General features: G+C 45.0%; 1 protein-coding gene across 2 annotated transcripts in view; it reads right to left on the bottom strand.

The window, feature by feature from the left end:
* Nucleotides 1-1,158: 1,158 nt before the first annotated feature.
* LOC306708349 (triple functional domain protein) overlaps nucleotides 1,159-22,635 on the bottom strand; it is a 68,914-nt gene continuing 47,437 nt past the window's right edge. The window contains exons 21-63 of one of the 2 annotated variants that reach the window (XM_079176170.1): nucleotides 22,429-22,578; nucleotides 22,221-22,335; nucleotides 21,328-21,443; nucleotides 21,064-21,186; nucleotides 20,758-20,952; nucleotides 20,534-20,649; nucleotides 19,814-19,880; nucleotides 19,562-19,671; nucleotides 18,930-18,999; nucleotides 18,717-18,806; nucleotides 18,543-18,635; nucleotides 18,318-18,429; nucleotides 17,967-18,157; nucleotides 17,362-17,463; nucleotides 16,013-16,042; nucleotides 15,184-15,329; nucleotides 14,978-15,077; nucleotides 14,630-14,873; nucleotides 14,424-14,534; nucleotides 13,457-13,650; nucleotides 13,195-13,365; nucleotides 10,072-10,167; nucleotides 9,342-9,490; nucleotides 9,179-9,245; nucleotides 8,845-8,948; nucleotides 8,654-8,723; nucleotides 8,471-8,560; nucleotides 8,292-8,384; nucleotides 7,941-7,991; nucleotides 7,768-7,845; nucleotides 7,456-7,647; nucleotides 7,110-7,290; nucleotides 6,725-6,991; nucleotides 6,125-6,633; nucleotides 5,035-5,282; nucleotides 4,725-4,866; nucleotides 4,607-4,634; nucleotides 4,321-4,483; nucleotides 3,474-3,595; nucleotides 3,294-3,372; nucleotides 2,975-3,175; nucleotides 2,729-2,867; nucleotides 1,159-2,064 (exon numbers count right to left, since the gene is read on the bottom strand). In XM_079176170.1, the coding sequence (XP_079032296.1) occupies nucleotides 1,507-2,064; nucleotides 2,729-2,867; nucleotides 2,975-3,175; nucleotides 3,294-3,372; nucleotides 3,474-3,595; nucleotides 4,321-4,483; nucleotides 4,607-4,634; nucleotides 4,725-4,866; nucleotides 5,035-5,282; nucleotides 6,125-6,633; nucleotides 6,725-6,991; nucleotides 7,110-7,290; nucleotides 7,456-7,647; nucleotides 7,768-7,845; nucleotides 7,941-7,991; nucleotides 8,292-8,384; nucleotides 8,471-8,560; nucleotides 8,654-8,723; nucleotides 8,845-8,948; nucleotides 9,179-9,245; nucleotides 9,342-9,490; nucleotides 10,072-10,167; nucleotides 13,195-13,365; nucleotides 13,457-13,650; nucleotides 14,424-14,534; nucleotides 14,630-14,873; nucleotides 14,978-15,077; nucleotides 15,184-15,329; nucleotides 16,013-16,042; nucleotides 17,362-17,463; nucleotides 17,967-18,157; nucleotides 18,318-18,429; nucleotides 18,543-18,635; nucleotides 18,717-18,806; nucleotides 18,930-18,999; nucleotides 19,562-19,671; nucleotides 19,814-19,880; nucleotides 20,534-20,649; nucleotides 20,758-20,952; nucleotides 21,064-21,186; nucleotides 21,328-21,443; nucleotides 22,221-22,335; nucleotides 22,429-22,578 (6,273 nt within the window). In that variant the 3' untranslated portion in view covers nucleotides 1,159-1,506. The remainder of the gene's footprint in view (nucleotides 2,065-2,728; nucleotides 2,868-2,974; nucleotides 3,176-3,293; nucleotides 3,373-3,473; nucleotides 3,596-4,320; nucleotides 4,484-4,606; nucleotides 4,635-4,724; nucleotides 4,867-5,034; nucleotides 5,283-6,124; nucleotides 6,634-6,724; nucleotides 6,992-7,109; nucleotides 7,291-7,455; nucleotides 7,648-7,767; nucleotides 7,846-7,940; nucleotides 7,992-8,291; nucleotides 8,385-8,470; nucleotides 8,561-8,653; nucleotides 8,724-8,844; nucleotides 8,949-9,178; nucleotides 9,246-9,341; nucleotides 9,491-10,071; nucleotides 10,168-13,194; nucleotides 13,366-13,456; nucleotides 13,651-14,423; nucleotides 14,535-14,629; nucleotides 14,874-14,977; nucleotides 15,078-15,183; nucleotides 15,330-16,012; nucleotides 16,043-17,361; nucleotides 17,464-17,966; nucleotides 18,158-18,317; nucleotides 18,430-18,542; nucleotides 18,636-18,716; nucleotides 18,807-18,929; nucleotides 19,000-19,561; nucleotides 19,672-19,813; nucleotides 19,881-20,533; nucleotides 20,650-20,757; nucleotides 20,953-21,063; nucleotides 21,187-21,327; nucleotides 21,444-22,220; nucleotides 22,336-22,428; nucleotides 22,579-22,635) is intronic. The other variant, XM_079176171.1, reaches the window with a different exon arrangement.

The raw sequence follows: 22,635 nt of genomic DNA, 5'->3' as shown, positions 1-22,635 counted from the left end.
AATGATGTAGAACAATCTCCCGTTGAACTCTTGAAATAAAACGGCGACGCTGCGTTCGCTTTCTTTAATCCCTTGCCTTATTAAGAAAGGCCCGAGAGACTAAAAGAACCAATCGTGTTGAACTACAGTAAACAATCATTCCACATGGTCAGAGGTGACCCAACGTGAAACATTGTCTTATTAAGTACTATAAAGCTAGAGCAACTTTGGTGTACCAATACTACAGAGGCAAACAGTACAAAACGTGTTAAATAATGTCCGATTAAACCGTAATGATTGTAGATCGTCCTGGCCTGGAAGTCGTAACGCTCAAGAGATCAAAGAAACACAAACTACCAGCAGTGCTTGCAGTACCAAGTACGTGCTTTTCTCTAGATTTATTACAGATACAACAGATGTCTTCATAAATAGTTGCATAAAATGTTAAAGCCGCAACATTGCACATGATAATCAAACATAACATACAATGAGTGCATTTACAGTAATTTGTCCTCGTCTACCTCCACATTCACTCCCATCTGATTGGCAATCACCGTTGCCTCCCGACAGTCTCGCGTCCTGCCATCCGAAGGCAGGAGTCCACTGTGAATGTGAGGGGAAAGAAGGCCGAAGTCTATATACAAGGTAAGGCTTAAACATCTCATATCTGCGCAACACAAGTTTGTTCTAGGAAAAGCAAACGATGACGTCTGATGTTTCTTCTCCGATTGGACAGTGCAGCATTGTTATTCGCGACATGGTCACCATGGTATCTTTAGATTAGGTACATTATATAAGCGCAGCCATCAAAAAGCTCTGATCGGACGTACAAATGTCTCAATAAAGTCAAGAACCTCAGTCACCGTCTCCGGGTGTCTACAGGGTCCAAAAGAAGCAACTTTCAACTGATGAGCATTTTTCTATAATTAGTATTTTTTTTTTTTCTTCTCTTGGAAATGTAGACAGCACTTTTCCTTTGTATACATTATTTCTGTAAGAAAGGGCTGCGTCTCAAAAGTCTTTTGAGTGACAAGTTTTAGTGTAAAAGAGCAAAAACACACAAATGTCTGTGTCCCTCCAGCAACAAGAGGGCAGTTTGCTCCCAGCGCCGTCACTCGCTCTGCGTCTGTACAGTCGAGGCTCGATCGATTGGCTCTTCTGATCAGCTTTAACTCTTGCAAAGGAAAATAAATTACTTCATAATGTTTTCTTTTTTTTTTTTTTTTTTTTTAACTACAAAATTTGTTTTGAGTTGAAACCAGCAAGCAGCAGTAGACAAGGGCATCCATACATTGAACGTGATTGGTGAGAACTCTGTTCTCGAGGGCTCTGATTGGCTTAAGACCTCAATGGTTCTCAGTTTAATTGGTGAAAGGACTACAGGACTTTAATCAACATTCTGTGAAAGAGGATAAGATCAGCATTCGTTATTTCTCCTTTTTACATCTAGACCATCAAGATGCTCAATTCCAGAGGAACCTGCGGCCCCTACGGTATAGCAGGGATCGGACTTGTGTATCCATTCCTTTAAACTTGGGGCTGAAGGCGACTTTGGATGAAGCTCCTGACTCCTCCGATGGCCCGAGCGTCAGTCTGATGTTTCCTCCTGTCTATAAAGGAGATGAGGCGGGAGGTGTCCAGGCAGCCCTCCGCTCTGGCCCGGCCGTCAGTCACGCCGGCCTGCAGCCACGGCTCCTGGAGGCAGAGCCCGGCTGGAGGCCTGTTGCCCGGGTCGGTCCTCAGGAGCAGGCAGATGAAATCGCGGGCCGCTTGGCTGACGCCCTGGAAGTAATCTCTGGGGAAGCTGAAGTCTAGCCGGCAGATGTTCAGGCAGGTCTCCTCGGCGCTCTCGTCGAGGAAGGGGGAGGCGCCGCTCAGCAGCACGTAGGTCACCACGCCCAGGCTCCACAGGTCAGAGGTCAGCGACACGGGCTCTCCGAGGACCAACTCTGGTGAGGCAAACTCCGGACTGCCCAGCAGAGGGTGAACGTAGTGGAGGCTGTTGAGCTGCACAGCATCACCAAAGTCTGTGAGTTTGACCGTTGGCTGGCCGCTGGAGTCGTTGGCCACCAGCAGGTTCTCAGGCTGGGAAAAGAGGTTACAATGTTCACCATTAGTCTTGATTTTTAATAATTACTAAAGTCCAACATGAACTTTTCCAGATTGATTTGTTGTTACAAGAGAAACATCTTGCAAAGTCTGGTTGAACTTCAGTATTTAAATGAAAGATCTAACAGCAAGTTTCCATTTCAGGCTGGAAAGACACTTTGTGAGCTTCAACTACAATGACGATCAACTCAAGATGCAATAAGTGCTGAAGGTGTTTTAAGAAGTTTTGACACATCATGACATGAAAAACTTCTATCTAATAACTGGGCACCCAAAATATGTTGCAGTTTGCTGCAGCAGAATGAGAGATTAGCCGTGGACAGACACAAAAAACTCATTCAAGGATGTTCGCACACACACGACCGAGCTGAGATCATTATTTCAAACATTTATCGCACTCATGTTTGTACATAAGGTGAATATGAAGCTAACAAAGCTAACAAGATCCACCTATCAGCACTTCTAAAGCTCACTCATCAACACCTCATTCTATCGGGTTGAAAACGTGGTTTTATGGGGGATCATGTGCGTCTTTGCGCTGAGCAATCTTCTCATCTAATCTTCTGCAAGAAAACAAATTAGCTGTTCACTTATATACATGTGATATCAAGCAAGTACAACACGAAGTAAAACTACTTACTTTAACGTCCAAATGCACTATCCTGCAGTTATGCAGATAATGTAAAGCTTCTAAAACATCCTTTAGGTAGTCGGCCACTTTCTCCTCCGTCAGATTCCCCCAGCTAACGATGTAGTCCAGCAGACGACCTTGGTCAGCCCTGAAACACAAACGTTTAACCATCAGACAAAAGGTTTCTCAAGCTACATACGTGTCCATATACTCCCCGTGATTTTGTTTATTTCGTTTGTTTTGGTCTGTACTCACATCTCCAGGACGAGGGCATAGCTGCTGGGGGTTTCATACGTGTCTATCAGGCTGACTATGTGGGGGTGTTGGAGCCTCTGGAGCAGACTGAGTTCCTGGGTCACCCGGTCCCTCCTCATCAGCTTCTTGTTCACCTGTTTGACCGCCACCAGGCGCTTGGTGCCCTGCTGGTCACACCGCTTGACGACAGAGAAGCGACCCCTGGCGAGAAGAAAAGAGGACGCACATTCAGAGGTCACCCCCCACTGGACAAGTGTGGTGTAGTTTAGACATTTAACAAGTCAAACAAATTCAAATGATATGAAGTTGAGGCTATTACCTGCCCAGTTCAACCACCTCAGTGTAGTGAGACTCAAAGTTGTCCTTCCAGCTCACTCTGATTCCACCAGTGGACACGGCTGAGACACAGAACACAGGACAATCAATTCATGTGCACACCGGTATGGTCAAATGAGCTCCGTGGAGGGATTTGTTGGGGTATATTTTAGTTTGTTCTTACCCAACACTCTGAGGCTAGCCGAGGACGTTACGCTGCCCAGCTCGTTCGTGGCAACACAGGTGTAAACGCCATCGTCCTCAGAAGCTACGCCGATGATCCGCAGCGTTGCTTCACCAGTATCACTGAAACAGTTTACATTTAAATGATACTTCTTCATTATTGAGTGCTGATTTGTTCAAATATATGGTAGCTGACAGGGGCAGACAGGCCAAAACATTAACATTTGGAGACAGTTCATAAGTACATATGAAAAGAAAGAGAGAGAGAGAGAGAGAGAGAAAGAAAGAGAGAGAGACCAGACTACTGTACAGGAAGTGTTTGTTTTTAAAGTGGGAAGAAAAGTAAAGAGGCAACATAAAAAACAAGGTACTTATTCTTTATTACATTTGGCTTTAGTCTTCTAAAATAGCTCCGTAAATCTGTTGCTCTTGTATAATATTGTAAAGACGAAGGCCAAATGTAATAAGTGCCTTTTCATGTCGCCTCATAACTCCACTTTTCTTCCTGCTTCTAAAAACAAACGCACCCTCTCGTCAGGTCTCTCTGCAGCTCTTTACTGTCGCATGTGCTTTTGACTTTGCACCGTTTCTGTATTTGCAGCACGTTTTACCATTAACACATTTGTTTTTACTCATTCGCAGCTCTTTCCATTGTTGTACAAGTGTTTTTAAATTGGCATTTGTTTCTGAAGCTACAGCACGTTTCTCCTGATGGAAATGTTTTGGGCCGTTGCAGCGCGTTGGCCCTTAACGACCACCGTAAAAACACAGTCAACTGTCGTCTGATGGCGCTTTAGCAAACCTATCAAACACAAAAACATTCTTGTGCAGTGACTGTGTTTTCTGACCTGTAGGCGATGCTGAAGTGTCCATTGTTGGTGAGGTTGCTCTGGTTGGGTCCCTTCCAGGTCACAGCGGCCCGGGGTCGACCACAGACCTTACACCTGAGGGTGACGCTCTCTCCGTTGTCACACGTAACATCACTCAGAGGTACAAGGAACTCTGGGGGAACTGGAGGAGAGAAAAACTAATTTAAATGCTGAAATGATCTCCAAAAGTAGATAAACTGTGCTTTTTATATTATATGGAATTTGTTTTGTTAATCTTTAAGTAAACACAAGTAAACACACTTACCATCATAGATGTAGTTTGGATTTAGAAGCTGAAAAGAGGGAACAAATCATCGTCAGAGTGAGAAAAGCACTGTGGAGCAGAAACTCAATAGTCTCCTCAGATGTACCGATGAACTAACCTTTACAGAAACCTTATTGGCCAGGCCTTCTCTGGACTTCCTGTAACCGTTTTCCAGCTTGGTGTCTTTCTTTGCCTCCTTCTCCTTCTTCTCAGACTTTTTGCGGATGCGCAGGGTCGTGTGCCAGGACGCAGGCTTCCTACTGGGACGACAAAATGGACCGAGTCAAATCAAATTGTTTAACTAAACAAGTAGGAGAGAGAGAGAGAGCTGGAATTCCTCATCTAACTTACTAAAAAAAGTCAGCTCAGGACGACTGGCTTTCACATTATAATTACAGTCAAAATAATCCTGATATCATTTTTCTTACTTCATGGATCCCTCGGGGCAATCGGAGACGATGGCCGAGGTGTGTCCCAGCACAAATCCGGGGATCCAGCCCTCGGCGGCGGGGCCCTGCTCCGTAGCCGCCCTGAACACCAGGAACATGTTTTGCTGGTTGCTGGCCAAGATCTGGACCACCTCGCCCTGACTGACGCTGATCTCATCCTCCTTCACGGCCATGTAGTCCTGGGTCACCAACATGGTGGATACGCTACTGCTGCTGCTACTTTCACTCTGCACCACGGGGAAGGGAACACCAACAGGAGGAAAACTGTCAGTACAAACTCACATGGTTCGCTGTCGTAAAAAATGTGGAAACTTAAATTACGACGAGAATTCAGCTTTTATGTTGCAGGTTCATTCAGACTGAACTGAAGTTGCCATAAACAAATCTAAACATGTTACTTTTTGTAAAGAAAAGTGAGAAGAAAAGCAGAAGACAAACACTGGAAAAAGAGGTGGGATTACTTTCCACTTGATACAAAGTCTTCTGAAAGGATTAGAGTGAAGTGCAAGAAAGACTCAAAACAGTGATTCGTTATTTTCTTCTTGGAAAAAACAAAGAACTCGGTGAAGAAAGGCAGGAATAAGATGAAGACGTCCCCTCTCGCTCGTCTTTGCTCTGCAGCTCCAGGCAAAGAAGAGAGGAGCAATGCTGAGTACGTTTGTAGGCCAACCACAAACGCCGGAGGTTAGTTGCAGGAAAAGTACATTTCAGTAACACACCATGAAGACAGCAGGAGGTGAAGGACGGCCAAGAGGAAGTCAGGTGTTAGTACAAGCTTTGTTAGAGTTAAGAAATCTAGAGACAGCCTTGAAAAGGGAATCGCTGAAGAGCCGATTGATCCACTAGAGGAAACATGTTGACAGTGGAAACTTTTGCTAGAGATTTTCTTCAGAGGAAGCTAGAGAGGATGATGTTGAAGAGCAGTGAAGTTTGTCAGAGATGCGTAGTAGGGGACAGATTAGTAGCGCTGGCTGCAGCAGGACAGGAGACAGACAGGACAGGAGAGACCAGGCCTCCCTCTGCCTGGGTGTTAGTCGGTGCAGCACTGGGCAGCAGGTAGTAGTCTTACCCCATTACTCTGGGTGGACTGGATGGACTGCTCACTGGCCGATGAGCACGTACTCATGCGGTCGGCTTCCTTGCTGTGTGTGGAGTGTCTGTGGGTTTGGCTCCCAGATCCAGAGCCGGTCTGGATCTGGGTTGAGTTCTGACGGACCGGAGTCTCTCCTGCCTCCCCCGGGAAGGTGAACGAGCCAGGCCGGCTGGCTGGAGAGCCCGGCATGGAGCTCCAGAATCCAGATCCGGACTTCTGGCCCGGGCTGGGAGGGGGAGGGGGGAGGCCGTCCTTGACGAAGGCAGGAGTGGCCAGGGGAGGGGCCAAAGGGGACACGGCTCCTGGCCGTGGTTTGGAAGTGGGTGTAGAGGGCAAGGGCCCGACGGTGGCGCGGGGAATAGAGGCTACAGAAGTGGCAGAAGTGGGGGTCTGTGCTTGGTCCTCTGGGGTCTGGACGGGGCGCTTGCCCTGCGGGCTACCCCCTGAAGGGAGTAGGGTAGGGGGGACAGGACATGGGGACGAACCTGGATCATAAGTGAGCAAAACCTCACGCCTCAGTCAAATCTTTCATTTTGCCACACGAAACAAAATTCACAAATAAAAGACGTTTCATACCTGACATCTTGTTTGGGCCGTCGGGGTCAGCACCAGGGTGGTGACGTAGAGGCTGGGGCAGGCGGGAGGGCTGGGGGATCCTGGATGGCTTACGAGAGCCGACCTGGGACACTAACGGGCTGGCGCTACCCTGGGAGCTTCCACCTCCGTCCCCAGCGGCCACGCTGGACCCACTGCTGCCTCCACCCGGAGCTCCCGTGCTGGGCACACACGACCCACCGCTGGCCCCTACATGGTTCCTCTGATACTCTATTGGTGAGGTCAGAGCTGTGGTAAATTACAAAGGAAACAACACGAGCTGTGTCGCAAACAGTTCCTTCTATAAAACGTGTCCCGTGTGTGTGTGTGTGTATGTGTGTGTGTACGTGTGTTTTTATCAGCCTACCGTTGAGGAAGTTGCGTTGGCTCTCGAGTATCTGGCTGATCTGAAGGGTCCAGACCTCACGCACCCCCTGGTGGGAGGAGTGAAGCACAAAGGACTCCACGGTGCCGTTGGTCGACCGAGAAGTGAGGATGAACTTGCACGGATCACTTTCCATGTTCTCCTCGATACCCAAACAGTTTACCTAGAGCGAGAGGGAGAAGTATCGTTGTATATGTGCATACAAGTCAGCTTTAGGTCAATAATGAGCTCTAATAGTTAATAAGCCCTTTAACTGATTAAAGTTCCTTATATCCCCTGGCTTTCACTGTAGTACTGCACATCCTTGCCCCTCACATATGTCCGTTACCTTGATACTGTTCTTGTAGAGGAAGCCTGGCAAGGAGAAACCTTTCTTCTTATCAAGGAGCTCGCTGAAGATGACCACCTGCTCAAAGAGGAAGACCCTCCTCTCCTTCATCTGGCCGAGCAAACTGCCCTCCGGGTCAGACACCATGAACGTGTCCTGCAGCAAAAGGCGACCCTGAGCCACGATCTTCCCCTGGAGAGGGAGGTGAAAGAGGTGGAAATGTGAAGATCGGGTAGAGAAGAGATAAGTGATTTTGTAAATAAGGCAACACGCTGTGAAGAATGTGTTTTATAACTAAATGTGATTTCTTACATCAAATCCCTGAAGCCTTCCGACATTCATCATATCGTTACACCTTTTTGGCACGATGCACATGACCTCCACCGCTTTCTGTAAGAGTCACAAAGGATCAAAAGGTTGATGGAATTGCAGAAAATGTTCGGCTTGATTTTAAGTGAATAAGAAGCACTATCTCATTATCTTACCTCCAACTCCAGAGACTCCAGCCCCGCCTTTTTAGAGTGTTTCAGGAAATCCTAAAACAGAAAAAAAAGTAAGAAAATGTAAATTGAACAATTCAACTTTTAAATATCAGGGTAGATTATAAATAGCAGTGACGTACACTTTTAAACGGTGGATGATAGTGACATTCTGTATTACTGTAAAACTGCAATTAATGGCTTTTATTTGCTTCAATCACTGAACTCAACCGCCGTATATTTGGGTAAGTTCTTTAATTCCTTTCTGACAAAAATCGTTTGGACGAGACTAGATAAAGGAGCGCATAAGCAGCAGACAAAGCTCTGGCGCCCCCTGCTGTATTGTAACAGACCAACCTTAAGCAGCAGCTGGTACTTCATGATCCTCTGGACCGGCTTGATGAGCAGGTCTGTGATCTGCAGCCTGTGTCCCAGCCGCAGCTTCAAGTCCTACAGAGTCGAGGGTCAGAGGTCAGAGGTCAGAGGCCGATAGCTTAACGCACATTTGCGATATCTTCAAAATAAGGGACTCATACCTCAAAGTAGGTGTCAATGTACTCTGAGACGACGTGCTCTGACTTGGGCTTGTTTTGACAGTACACAACATACATGTTTAGTCTCCGTTCCTGGATACAAAAAGCACAACATTACAACATGATCACACGTATTAAAAGCATGAAACAAATAAAGCAGGAGCTGGAAATCCACTGAGGACGAACCTGTTTGAGAAAGAGCGGTCCAAGTCTGTCAGGGTCCTCCAAACATTTCTCCAACTCCCCAAGATAGAAACTAAACAAGACAGAGACAGGGGAGTAAGCTACTGTGCTAGCTTACTGTGTGTGTGTGTGTGTGTGTGTGTGTGTGTGTGTGTGTGTGTGTGTGTGTGTGTGTGTGTGTGTGTGTCACATACTCCTTGTGCCAGTCGTAGATCTGGTGGATGTTGCCAAACACGATTTTGTCTTTTCCCTTCATATCATCAGGGACACCCTCCTCCTTCATCCGGCTCATGTAGCCCTTATGATGGAGACACACAGAGACAGCAACACACATTTACAACAGCCAGTCTGTAAAAGCAAATTAATTTTAATACTTTTAGTGACATTTTTAAAATAAGCTGTGCTACTATCAGGGAAACCACTCTGCTTGACTTACAGAGGAACTTACTAGAAAACCACCAAACCGTCATATTTCCAGACAGTAAGTTGTGTACAACTGACAGAGCAGCTGATGAGGCGTCAACTCACCTCCACCACCAGGCCGAGGTCTCTGACATAATCTCTCTCCGTCTCCACCAACTCCAGCAGAATGTAACTACAAGAAAAAAAAAGGAAAATCTCACGTTTCTACTTAACGTTCAAGAAATAAGCCGAACGCCTCGGGAGTGTGAAACAGATGACGTGAACGTACTGCCTTTTCTTGAGGACGCTGGTCCGGCGCTCGTCCATCTCTTCGATGGGGGAGGAGGAGGAGAGGAGGGAGTTGTCAGAGGGGTTAAAAGAGGGGGAGCTGCTGTCTCCCTGTTCTACCGACAGTGAGCTGGGTCTGTCCTCCAAAGCCTACAGCAGAGAAAAACAGAAGGTAGAGGCACACATGACTAATGAAATGACTCATGTGCAGTGACGCGTGTGTATCTGATAATTTCATCATAAACAGGTAGTCAGCTGATGCCCTAATCCACATGCTGGCAGGTTTCTTAATAAACACCGAAGAGTACGGGTCTAATTTCATTACTATACAAGTCTTCAGATCATCACTCCATCTCTGAAACCCGTCGCCGAAATTACCAGCGTCTCTTTTTAATGAGTCCGTCTTCTTTTTACGGGCTGCTTTGGAGTGTAGGCAGTTGTTGCCAATGCTGGAATAGCAACTTTTCCTGCAGGATAATCCACCGTTGAATAAGACTTTTACCGTAAGAAGGGACATGTGTGCACATCTACATTTGTAGCCAATAGGAACACCGTCTCTCTGAAAATGGTTGTGATTGACAAAAAGTCTCCTGTCACAGGCCTGAAAACAGACCCAAGAGGAGGTGAAGAAGTCTAGTTCTCTCTCAGAAAAATGAGCCATGGAAGAATAACTTCATGTACGATGGGCACCTCAAAACTGGAGGTGCTCTTGTTTTCCTCTATCATCCTACCATCTTGCTTTTCACCAGCTCCTCGATGGCGCTCACCAACTCAGCAGCACTGGGCGTCTCCGAACTGGATGGACGGACCGACAGACGAGAAGAGGTCTGGGTAAAAAAATAGAGAGATGAGAGTAGGGAGGAGAAGAAAACACGAAGATTAGAGCTTGACAAGACGCACAATCTAACAAAACCAAACTAAACTAAATCTGCTCTTATACAACTCTTCCGACAGAGAAAACAGTGCCGTTTAAAGCAACCAGACTATTTTATAATTAAGACAAGCTTTACTTGTCATTTTAAAAAGATATATTAATTAAAAACAGAAAATTATAAATCAATAAATGCATCATCTGTTTTATGATAAAACTTCAAGGCTTACTGAACCCTTGAGTGAGATTCTTCATGTACTTGTAAGTTGGAAGAGTACATAAATGGATATAAAAAGCTATTACAGCTTAATATTATTTAACGTATGACGGTAATTCTCAAGTTCTGGTTAAAGGCACAATGAGTAGGATTTGTCGTTTGTATTGGATCGTCCTCAACGAGGGTCTAGGTGCTCGTCAGCCCCAGATTCACTCTTGTTTTGGGACAAGCTTTGTCCGCTTGACGTTTCGCTATATTTGGCTTTTTTTCTGCGCTATGGCCGACATTTAGCTTCCTCCTGAATGCGCGCTTACGATCCGGCAACCTGGTCGCTGCGTTTCTGTAGATGTTGACGCCCAGAAATGAACACAGCAAAGGAAGAAACAAAAAGATACGGACACATTTCTAGTGGGTCATAAGTGATGATTGAGAGGGATTATTTGTTTTGGGGGAGATCCTACTCATTCTGCCTTTAAAGATTCATTTCAGCTTTCTTCATTAGTTTTATTAAACGTGAATGTTTCATTTTTGTTATTTGAGCGAGCAATGACTCAGTGAAAATGTTTGTTAAATGTTCAATGCTGTCGTCTGAAGAGAGAGAGAGAGCGATCCAAAAAGATGTTTCCACACGTGAATTGTATCTGAAGGTTCAAACAAAGTGAAAAGGGAAAGTATATGAAAAAAAATGAAAAGGTAAAAAAACATGAGGCTGAAACAAAATCAAGATATGGGGAAAAAAAAAAGAGTTAAATGTCAGAAAATGGTGATGGGGAGAAGGTTCGGAGGGAAAAAAGTGACGTCTGAATGGAGGATGTTTCCGTTGCTTTCACGGGTGATGATGAACAGCTTTTGAAACAAAAGAAAGGATGCTAACAGGGCGAGAATGAAAGAGGAATATGTATGTATGTATGTATATATAGTTCAGGAGACTCTCACCCTTGCTGTGCTGTGCTTCAAGACTTTCCACAATTAGGTTTTCTGGGTGAGGCTGTGTGCCCTTCTGGCCTCGCCAGCGTTTAGAGATGCCAATTACTCGCATGGGTAATGAGGTTAACGCACAGAGGGTAAAAGGGAGATGAGGACGAGCGGGCAGGGCGGGTGAGGGAGGGATAGTGAGGGGTTGGACGATGATGGGAACAAGGGGGGGCTTTTGAATTGTCACCTCAGTGTGGGGTCTAAACTTTGATTATAGTCCAGGGGAGCTGCCTGCTCACCTGACGGAGACGCCGACTTTCCTCCTTGTATGTATTATTCTCATCTACTTTCCTTTCAGCCACCAACATTTTCCCAACCGTACGAGTGATAAACATGCAGGAAAAAGCTGCAGCCACGTGTTACCGTAACAGACTCAAGCCGGCATTATAAAATTAAAAATTGTCCTTGGAATTTATAGACTCAAATAAGGCATTAAAGCCTTCGGATCTGTACTGAAACTCCACATTGTCATCCATATAGATTCAAGAGCTACACGCATCTTCTCTGTATTTACATTCTCCCGTAATGGTCATGCTCATCTGCCGGGCGACTCTACAGTGGTGTGTTGTAGAAACAGGGCAGAAAGTCAAAATCAATGAAACTAAAAGAAACGATGGAAGGAAACAATTCTCTACTAAAGAAATTCAGGAATGTTTTAAGGGTTCAGAAAAATACAAAAGTCAGGAAGAGTGACTTTAAGGGGATAGAGAAAGGTATATTTTCAAAAGAAAAGCAGCTAGCTTCATTTCCTTTCAATCCAGAACAAAGAATAAGGCTTTAGCAAGTAGCATTTAAAGCTGAAGAGCGGGGGGGAAAAAGGAGAGAATTAAAGATTTGACCGAGGGAAGAGACGGGGGGAGTAGCAGGGCATTTCAGATGGAGAGGTATGGAAACTGAGACAAAGCAAAGACAGGACATAAATCAAGGTAATGCTACAGTGTGGCAAACAGCAAACGATACAACCAGGAAACAAAACAAAAGAGAAACAGAAATTAGTGTCAGAGGTGCCTTCGCTTTAGTCGAGGAGACTTGGAGTACCTGAAACCTGTCATTGCTTTCTGCTTTAGAAGAGAACATGATGCAGCATGCAAAGATAAAAAGTTATGCATAACAAAATCTAAGGAGTCACTTAAAACTGTGTCAGGAAACGCCCCTTTTTCAAGGAACAGAGGGAGACTGAAATGAGCGAAAAACGTAAACTACAAGAACTAAAAACCATAAAAGCAATAAAAGAGGACCTGTATACAATGTGATTCATTTGCCTTTAAGAAGTTCATCGATGATGCTTTAATTAGCTTAAGTTGTTACCCCATCCCTAAATCTACAGGATGTTTGATCTAAAGGAAATTAACCCTTAAATATAGTTTGAGTCACTAATTTGAACACGTTCCCGATAGAAGCTGTCTCTCCTTTGACTATTTCTTGCACAGAGCACAACTGTTCTGCTGCTTTTAGTGCCCAATTTCAACACCGCCTTCCACAGTCAAACCAAAAAGAGAAAATGTTCTGAAGTAGAGCTTCTGATCGCTGACAGCGTCTCGGCTCATATCACTATATATAGATTCTCCCGGGCCTAATTCCAAAAGGAACGAAAGAACTCCTAACATCCTTTCTGACCTAAAATTGAAAGAACTCTGTGAACCAACTTTGTAGCGCCGAGAATGTAAAAAGTCAAAAGGTCCCAAATCCTAATCTCTCCTCTGCGTCTCCTGTTCCTCATCTTTCCCTGTCTGTACCTTTTTCGGTGACCCATCTCTTCCGTCTCCACTGTGACGCCCTCCCTCTCCTCACCTTGTCGTCCTGTGAGTCTGGCTGCAGCAGGCTGTGCTGCTGGATGGCCATGGGCGGAGGCAGAGGTACCGAGTCGGCGCCCTCCTCGCCCTCCTCCTCTCCGCAGCTCTGCATGCCCGAAGAACTGGACTTGGACAGCGTGCCGCTCGACAAGCCCTCGTTACGAACCCTCTGCAGCACACATGGGCGACAAAGTGGGTGATTACATCACAATACTTTACACGAGAGGGGACGACATCGAGAGCGTCGAGTATCCACCCACCTCCTCCACCGTCTCGTCCTGAGGTGTAGCGGCACTGTCGTCCGAGTCTTTCTGCGAGCCCATCGTCATCTCCCCGCTCTTCCGCACGTCGCGGCTCTTCTTGTGCTTGTGGGCCAGCTTCTTCACGTGGCCGTCCGCCTTGCCGCTGCTTAGCCGACGCACCGGGCTGGTGAGCCACTTCCGCAGAGTGTTACCTTGGAAATAAACCCAACGCACCAAACTCAGCTTGCTGCTCTGTGGGGGACTATTTAAAGCCACGCAGTAGAATAACACGAGGGAGGACAACCTCTTATCTGAAAGATCTACATAGCATTCAACAGTTAAAGGGCCACCAAGAAAAGAAAGAACTATTTTCACCTTTACGTTGCCGTCAGACAGACATTCTGACGTGGAACTGAAGCCGTTATATCCAGCTATACTCTCGCCAAAGCAACCAGACCACCATTAAGACAAAATATTTATCTTTACCTCGCAGAACACAAGAGTTGCTGGTCCACCGCTGCTTCAATCGGTTAGTTTGTTTGTGTTTTTGTGAGACTTTTAAAGGGTTTAGTTCTGATTCACCAAGTCACACAATAACAAAAACTAATGTACGGATCGAGGCAGCGGTAGAGCAGCAACTCCCGTTTTCTGCGAGGTAAAATTGACATTTTCGTCAAAGGAGTCTGGTGGCTTTGGTGGGAGAAAACAGCTTCAGCTCCTCCTCGGAAACACAGACTGTAAAGCTGTCTGACAGTAATGTAAACCAGTAAAAACAGTCTAAATATAGCGTACACTTAAACAGTACAGTTCCATTAGTACTTGGTGGCTTAAAGTGATACCTTTAGCTAGAACCAGCACTAGAACGCCATACTCAAGAAGTGGTTTTACTTCACTTTGATAGTGCTCTAGTGGGAGTAACGTGTGCTGAAGAGTACTTGTTAAATTGTACACAACTCTGCAGTTAGTGTGGCACAGGTGAGCATACCTGGTCGTTTAGGCCCCGGTGAGGTGTGGGAGCCGATGCCATGATGACCCGGCTGGAGCGTAGCGGACGACCCTGGCATGATGGAGTCATTGCTGCACACTGACAGAGTGTCTGTGAAACACAGAGCAGTGTTATGGTTTGAAATGTATACGTTATGGTGCAGACACACTCCGTCAAAACTGAGCATTTCACGGCACATTCTCCACCTTTGTGGTTGTAGATGCCCTCCATCTCCATGGAGGACCGGGAATGGGCGATGCAGAGCATGGCGCAGGGCACCAGGCCCTCCAGGGCAGGGGAGCGGTCCGTGGTCCTGACCAGGCACCAGTCCGGCTTGTCGTGGCAGCGCTCCAGAACCTCCACCGTCTGACCGCGCCGCACCGTCAGCTCGTTGCTGTTGCTGGCCATGAAGTCGTGTATCACCACGGTCAGCTCACAGCCACCGGAGAGCTGGGGGGGGGGGGAGAAAGGATAACCACAACGACCTGGTTGGGGATGGTTCTTCTGACTGACGTTATCAGTGTGTGTGTGTGTGTGTGTGCGTGTTGGCTAACCTTGTCGCTGTCCAGTGTGTTCTGTGAAGTGCGGGATGCCAGAGAGATGGTGTCTGGCTGGCTGCTGCCTTCACCCTGACTGTCCAGGTCCTCTCCATCCCTGATAGACATGAATCAATGAAAGCCGTGAGCATAAGCATCAGAGTGCACGTGATTGATTCGAATCGACTCAGAACATCTTAAACTGCAGGGTGTCACGTGTTTACCTTCCCCTTCCCTTGTGGTGCTTGGCTGTAGTCGTTTTGGGAATATGAATGGGCTCCTTGAGCGCTCCTCTCAGGTGAATGGTGCGCTCCTGGATCACCTCCCTGATGTGCTTGATCCAGTCCTGCTTGTTCTCGATGCTCGACGCCTGTTGTTGGGGAAATAATGGAACGAGTGTTCAAGAAGTCAAGAGGTTAGAGCCGTCAAGAAATTAACTCTCTTGAGAATTCTTGTTTCACTCTGTGCATTCCACACAAAGTCTGAATTCACCTCTTGGCGTCTCTTATCAACTGAAGGGTGAAGCCGTTCCCAACCTATTTTGTCAGCTGTCCAATGAACTGCCCCCCACACTCATTTTTGCCCATCTAGTGTGTTCCTAAAGGAATACTTCCACTATGTAATAATATTACCATTTATATGCTAATATATATATTTTTATCGCATGCCTCTATAATGAACAAATAATCAAAAAACTGAAAAATAGGAAATAGTAAGGAAGTAGTGATCATACAACTGGGTAAATGAGACGTAAACGGATGTTTAATATAGTTTTGCTGTTGTTAAAAGCAGCCCCCATCGGCTTCAATTCAACTCAAGACTTTTCTCCGTTTTTTGATTCTTCGTTCGGCTTTGCAGGCATACGAGAAAAATAAAGTTTTCTTCCAGAATTGAAGATCAGGTGATTGATATTCAAAAAGGTCACTTTGGGGTTGAAGTATTCTTTTAAGTTATCTTTCAAGAAGAAGGGCGAGGATAAGAGGTGCTAAGACTCTGTGTTTCAGACTTGTGAGAAGTGGCTGAGGGCTGTGCTGTGGGACGGTTTGTACTCACCATTGCTCCGTGTTTGGATCCCTGACTTAGCTTTGAATTTAAAATAGAAAATAGAGAATTTCACTGGTTTGGTTTCAGAAGATCAACATGACATTTTCTTTTGTGTTGACAAAAATGGTTTGACATGATAGAAACGCACAACACTGATAATTTGCCTCGACAGCAAACTGTAGGCCAATTAAACGTGTAGCACATTGTAATGGATGGTGTGTGTGTGTGTGTGTGTGTAGTTAGTAATGAGACACACTTCAGTTACAAGGCACATACCATATGACTGCTTCTCAGTGGTTAGTTTGGTGGTAAACATGTAATACAGAGTTGTAACGCGCAGAATTAAAAGTGTGAGGATTTTGGCTTCATGCTGTTCCAACAGCTGACACAAAATTTGAATCCGTCTGTGACAATATTCGACGGGAAAAACACACGGAAGATGTTTTAAAAACGGGGGCTCGAAGAATTCACACATAGCACAAAATAAACCGACGCCATTTCTAACTTCTACAAAAGGTGTTGAAATGATTAAAAAGCTTGTTTTTCTGGAGGAGAAAGGTGGCTACTCGTCACTTTGACAAAGTGGCACAGAGCCAGGACGGGAGATTGTGGGCGACCAGGGGTTGAATCAGTGTCAGCAGCGTTGGTGGAAGCATGTCGGCCCACAGAGAGAATTAGAGACACGAACATCCACAGAAAACACAGCCCCAGGTATGCAGATGTGCCCGAGTTTGTTAACAGATGGAACAAAGCAGAATCTAACCGGAGGACAGAGGCGGACAGAGGAGACAGAAATGGAGTTTGTGACTACAGAAAGCCCTCATGCAATCAAACGAGATGTCAGAGAATACAGGAAAGATTAGAACATAAGAAGAAAGGATGAATATGAAGAGGGGCGAGAGAAAACTGAGTTAGACCGACGTAAAGATTTTCCGACGCGTTTGTTTCCCAATCAGACATTGATCTGTCGGTGACATCCAACACACCGATATGGACGTTTGTTTGATTGCATATTTACTATACAGGAAAAACAGTAGTGGAAGAAGTATTTAGAGACATTACTGTAGTAAAAGTACTAATACCACACTGTGAAAATACTCCACTACAAGTAAAAGTCCTGCATTCAAAACCCTACTTAAGTAACTTAAGTAAATTTAAGTTTTATCAGGAAAATGTACTTCAAATATAAAAATAAAAGTATTGATTGTGCAGGAAAATGTTCCTCATCATTTAATCAATGATAATTTCTTTGTTTTAAGACTTTTTGAGTTCCGTTTTAGAACATTTATATCGGTCGAACCCTTGCGGACATTTAGACGACCCTTTAGAAGGAAAAGAAGAGAGGAAGTGTGTTTTACCTTGAGCACAATCTTGTTGTCGGAAGTCGGGGTTCGTCCCACCCATAAAGCAAACTTGCAGGGGTCTCCTTCAACATGCTCCGTCACCCCCAACTCTGACGTCTGAGAAGAGAGAAGGACAACGTGAGAAGATATCAGCAGTGAACCAGCTATTTGAAAAGCTCTCTCTCCAGATGAAGGGAGCCTCTTAAGTGAAGGGTCCATTAGATTTACTTGTATTTTGTAAAGTAGAAGTACTGCAGCTGAAGATATGAGGCACGGAGAAACATAAAAAAGGCTAATTATGTCATTTACCACTACAGACACTCAAAAAGCATGATAGGCGCTTAAAATACATTGTTCTTAATTGAGTTAAAGGTGCAGTGTGAGAAAAACATGAAATCTCTAAAGCCAGTGTTTGCTTTGTTTTGGCGGCCGGCTTCTTATGTAGATATAAACGGCTCATTCTAAGCTAACGAACACAACAAACATCTTAATATTATATTCCATTTCTGCCAATAGATCCCCCCGAAATGAACCACACTCTCTCTTTAAAGCAGTTAAGCAAAGAGAAACATCTCATCCAAACACCATTCACCACGTACGTTTCACCGTCGTCTACTTACAAAGAGTTTGCTCTTGTAGATGTATTTGCTCCTGCCGTTCGAGTCCTTGACCTCCTTGCTGAAGACGAGAGACATCTCAAACAGGAAGAGGTGGCGTTCTCGACCCTTACGGATCAGAGTCTTTGGATCCCAGACCTGGAACGAATCCTGGAGAATGAGCTCCCCCTGGGATTCGATGTTTTCATCAAAACCTGGGAGAAGGAGGGGGATATTAGCATGAAAACAAACCCAAAACATGATGCCTGATTTATGAAGAGCTGTTATTTAATAGAAGGTAAGCTTGCTATAAATACAACTGACAGTAGATACAAATTCCTGCAACATAAATAACAAGGAGTGTGTGTTAATCACCTTCCAGCATAGAGAGGTGCATTGCATCGTTGGCTTTCTTGGGAACACTGAGCATCACCTCCAGGCCATCTTTGATCTCTCCTTTACCTTCTTCACAGCAAGTCAGCAGCTCCTAAACACACACACACACACACAAACACAAACACACACAAACACAGAAATCAGGACAACAAGCAACTAATGGAGGCGGCCACCACAGCAGTGAGAATCGGTTTGGTGGGTTACCTTCAACAGGAGCTGGTACTTGGTGATTCTCTGCACGGGCTTGATCAGATAGGAAGAGATGGAGTTGGCCAGTCGGTGCCTCTGTTGAATTTCCTGCATGGAGAAGAACAGTAATGTCATCGCACGTAGCTGACAAGGATCCATCCAAATGTATCACGCACGGGCGATACTCACATCAAAGTAGTTCCCAGCATGCTCTAGGATGAGCTGGGTGGAGTCGGGTTTGTTCTTACAGTAGTTCACGTACATCTGGAACTTATCAGCCTGGACGAAGAGAGGAAGATGTGACGGAAATGCTGTGTGTTTGAGCTCGACACTGACCGCTATCGCTCATCAAAACAATCTTTTTGTGTAATTTCTGACAGCGGATAAGATTGAAATACATACCCATGTGACAAAGCAATGCCCAACATCCTCTGGTAGCTGCTCATATTTCTCCAACTCTTTGAGAAAGATGCTGACAAAAAAAGAGCGAGTGATTTAAAATGTGAGAAACAGCAAAAAAAAACGAGAGCTTTAATGAATAAAAAGTGTTATTTCTACAACTCTTGACTTCTTTGTCCTCTTTTTTCTACTCTGTGTAAACAGACAGTAGTTTCTGTCACGTGACGAGTCATTCATTGCACTGCGGAGCGCAGAATTTAATGTTGTTGTTTTTGTTTGTTTGTGTTACAGGATCTGGTCGGTGCAAAGAGTTTATTTTTGGAAACATTTTAAATGAGTCAATTAGGATAAAGTGATTTTTATGAAATATCACAAATGTAATCTTCGATTTGGTTACTTTTCCAGACCGAGGTGTTCGATTTTTTTTTGTTTTTCAGTTTCTCGCTATAATAAACAGGGATTTAAAACCGTCCGGCGGGTTTTGGGGTCCCGAGAAATGATGAACTAAGACGCTGCTAAAAGATGTCACACCATTAATATTCATTTAAAACTAGCATCAGGGTGCTTGGACCCTGTTATACTTGCAGGTCCAGTTCAAACATTTCATTTTTTAAGTCCTAAAAAGTCTTTCTTACTTATGGTGAAATTCAAAGAGGTCCTGCATGTTTCCAAAGATGATGTGTTCCTTGTTGATGATTCCTGGAGGAATCTCCTCGACTCCACTGGTCATCTCCCACAGGTAGGTCTGCACAGAGAGAGGAAGCGAAATATAAAAAAAAAACACTCCTCAACGGGGTTTCTGATACATCTCCAAATTTTGTGTGAAAATGTGTTGCGCAACTCTGACAAGAAACAGTTTAATTTGTGGGTTGTGAAACCGAACTCACATCCATGCACTCCCGCAGGTCTCGCACATAGGTTTTCTCTGTCTGAATCAGCTCTGCCATGATGAACCTAGACACACACACACACACACACACAATTAGCAATTGTCATACTGTCCTCATCTACAGAATGATGAAATCAACATGCCAATAGCTCTCTTTCTGCTTCATCCATTTACCCGAATGCATAATGAAAGAGTTTCAGGCCATAAAACACGAGTGACCGCTCATGATTTGCGCTGCTCATACAAAATGACAGAGTCTCCATTTCCGGCGTACTACACGTCGACTCATTTGTTCTCTTGTGGAGCTCGATCACTCGTTTACTCGGAACCACTTACAACTACCGAGTAAGTCGGGGCTCAGCTTCGATATGACAGAGCAAGCACTAGTCCGCTCTGCTGCATATTTTTGGGCACTGAGCCAATAATTTAATTACACGTCCTTTGGAGCAATAAAACATATTTCCAACAACAGGGAAAATACTGTGAAAATGCTGACTCGCTATTTGTTTAGGTTGTAGGCATGACACGTACTGGTCAGAAGTGGAGCTTTTAGCTATGCGAGCTAAATGCTAAACAGTTTTATAAAAAGGCACAACCTCGTGCGCCTCTTGTTAAATTATTCTGAACTAGCAATTTTATAACCTTTTTTTATGCAAAACGTGAAAAAGCTAGTTCTTTTTCTCATGAAGTACGACACAAACAGGAAGTGGTGACCTACTCCTTTCTGCGCGCCGACTTGCGTTTCTCCTCATTTAGCTCGTGAGCGGCATCCCGCAGCTTGACCTCTGACCCTGGAGCCGTGGCTGGGATGATGTCCAACTGGAGATCCTTACTCTGACGCAGACAAAGTAAAATATTAACGTCATTTTAAGAGACGGACGGAATGTGAATTAGCTGATCTTCTACGCCTGTAATCGACCAAAAACACACATGACCACGTACTGCCTTGTTAGAGTCCGAGGAGATGCCCAGGGCTTTCTCCAGGCTGCAGCGGTACTTGTCCATGCGCAGCGAGAAGTCTCTGTAGCGCTTGTCCACGGCCGTCACCCATTTCTTGATCTCGCCAGCGTGACTGTGGCCTTTCTCGCAGAAGCCGTCAGCCAGCTGGATCAGCAGCTTCACACGCTCCTTAGTTTGCTGGAGGAGAAGAAGAAGAGAGTGTTATATGCACAATCACACGCACTGGCATACACACTGTGACATGCGTGTGCGTGTGCGTGTGTGTGTGTGTGTGTGTGTGAGGCCGACCCTGGCTGTGATGTGGAAGTCCTCGTGCTCCTTCAGCAGCTCCTGGGTGTGGTGGATACTCGAGCCGGTGGAGGTGTGTGTGGACAGGTAAAACTCCCCAGTGTCGTGAATCCACTCCAGAGCCTGGAAACACACAGGATGCAGGTGTCGTCAGATCGCGTGACAACAGAGAGCAGTGCGAGTGTGTAGCTATATTACTGCAGCTACACACAGTAAAATGTGTATTTTCTTTACCTTAACTATTTGTTCGTGCGTTTCATTTACCTGTTTGGCACTGCGTTCAAACACCACGTACTGCTGACACTGGTCCAGCCGTCGTTTCCTCATGGTCCAGAAGTGGAGAACCCGGTTCTCTCTCTGTAGCAGCTCATTCAGGATGTCTTAACACAACAGAAACTAAATTCAGGCATTCAACAACTAACTACGAAATGTAACTCGACACATTAAATCTGTTCTAAATATTGGCAACATAACAGGAATCCAAATTTGTTAAGGAGCTTTTCTACCGTTGGATATTATAGCAAGAGCGGAAGTACTTTCATCACTGAATACACTTAATTAAACCAAAATGTGTGCCTATTTTCAGGGAAAAACACAATAAAATAGGCGATAGATTGAAGATTTTATTTTTATTTTGGTGTGTAAAGTTCACCCAGAAAACAGAGTTAGTGAAAATGTTAAGATGGTTACTTATTTAGATTCTCAAACCAGACTTGGTGATTGTTCGAACAGTGGAAAGACTAACAAAGACAGTTCTGATGAGTTTGATTTTGATTTTTTTTCATATCAAAAAGTAACTTTCTTGGACAAATCTTTCAGTACACTGGTTTGGACATATCATATTCACCATTGTCAGTTATTTTACAACAATGCTACTTGAGTATTTTAGGGCTTCTGTGGTACTTTAGAGATCAGAAGGTCCAAACCGCTTCACAGAACATATCGTGAACCCACTAATGTATGTCGTTTGGAATAATTTGATGTAGAGTTATATATTTTCTTACACTAGAATGTAATTTAACTGTCAGTGTTGGTTTGGTCAACTTGGCACCTGTACATCTAGCACTCGAAGGGTTGTTTACCCATTACTATCTATTTCACCAGTTATTCATCACTCTTATTCAACCACTTAACCATAACTGTCCTCTGTCACTTACTTTTAACCTGCTGTTCTGGTGCTTTGACGTGGCTCAGCATCCCGGGCATGTTGACGCTGTTCCTGTGCATGTACTTGAGGAAGACGTCTGCGTTTCTTCTCGCCAGAGTGCACGCCTGATAGAAGTATCATAAACACAAACACACTGAGATCAGAGATGTAACCTGATGGAATGTTCGGGGTTTGCTTTGACTTTGTTGTATGTTAACCTTGAGGAAGGCCTCCTTCTGCTCCAGGTGTTTACTGATCATGGGGCTGACGTGGTCCGTTTCACAGTTGGGTCCCAGTTTGTCGGCTCCTCCGCACCAGTCCTCCTCTCTCTTATATTCCTGCTCCAGGCTCTCCAACACACTGCAGACCTGAAGGGACAGCCACACTTAGTCTCGGGAAAACACTGACGTTTCTGCAGAATTCTT

This window comes from Pholis gunnellus, assembly GCF_910591455.1.
Source record: "Pholis gunnellus genome assembly, chromosome: 16".
NCBI lineage: Eukaryota > Metazoa > Chordata > Actinopteri > Perciformes > Pholidae > Pholis > Pholis gunnellus.
The sequence above is the reverse complement of the archived record's forward strand: the minus strand, read 5'-3'. Positions and strand labels throughout refer to the sequence as shown.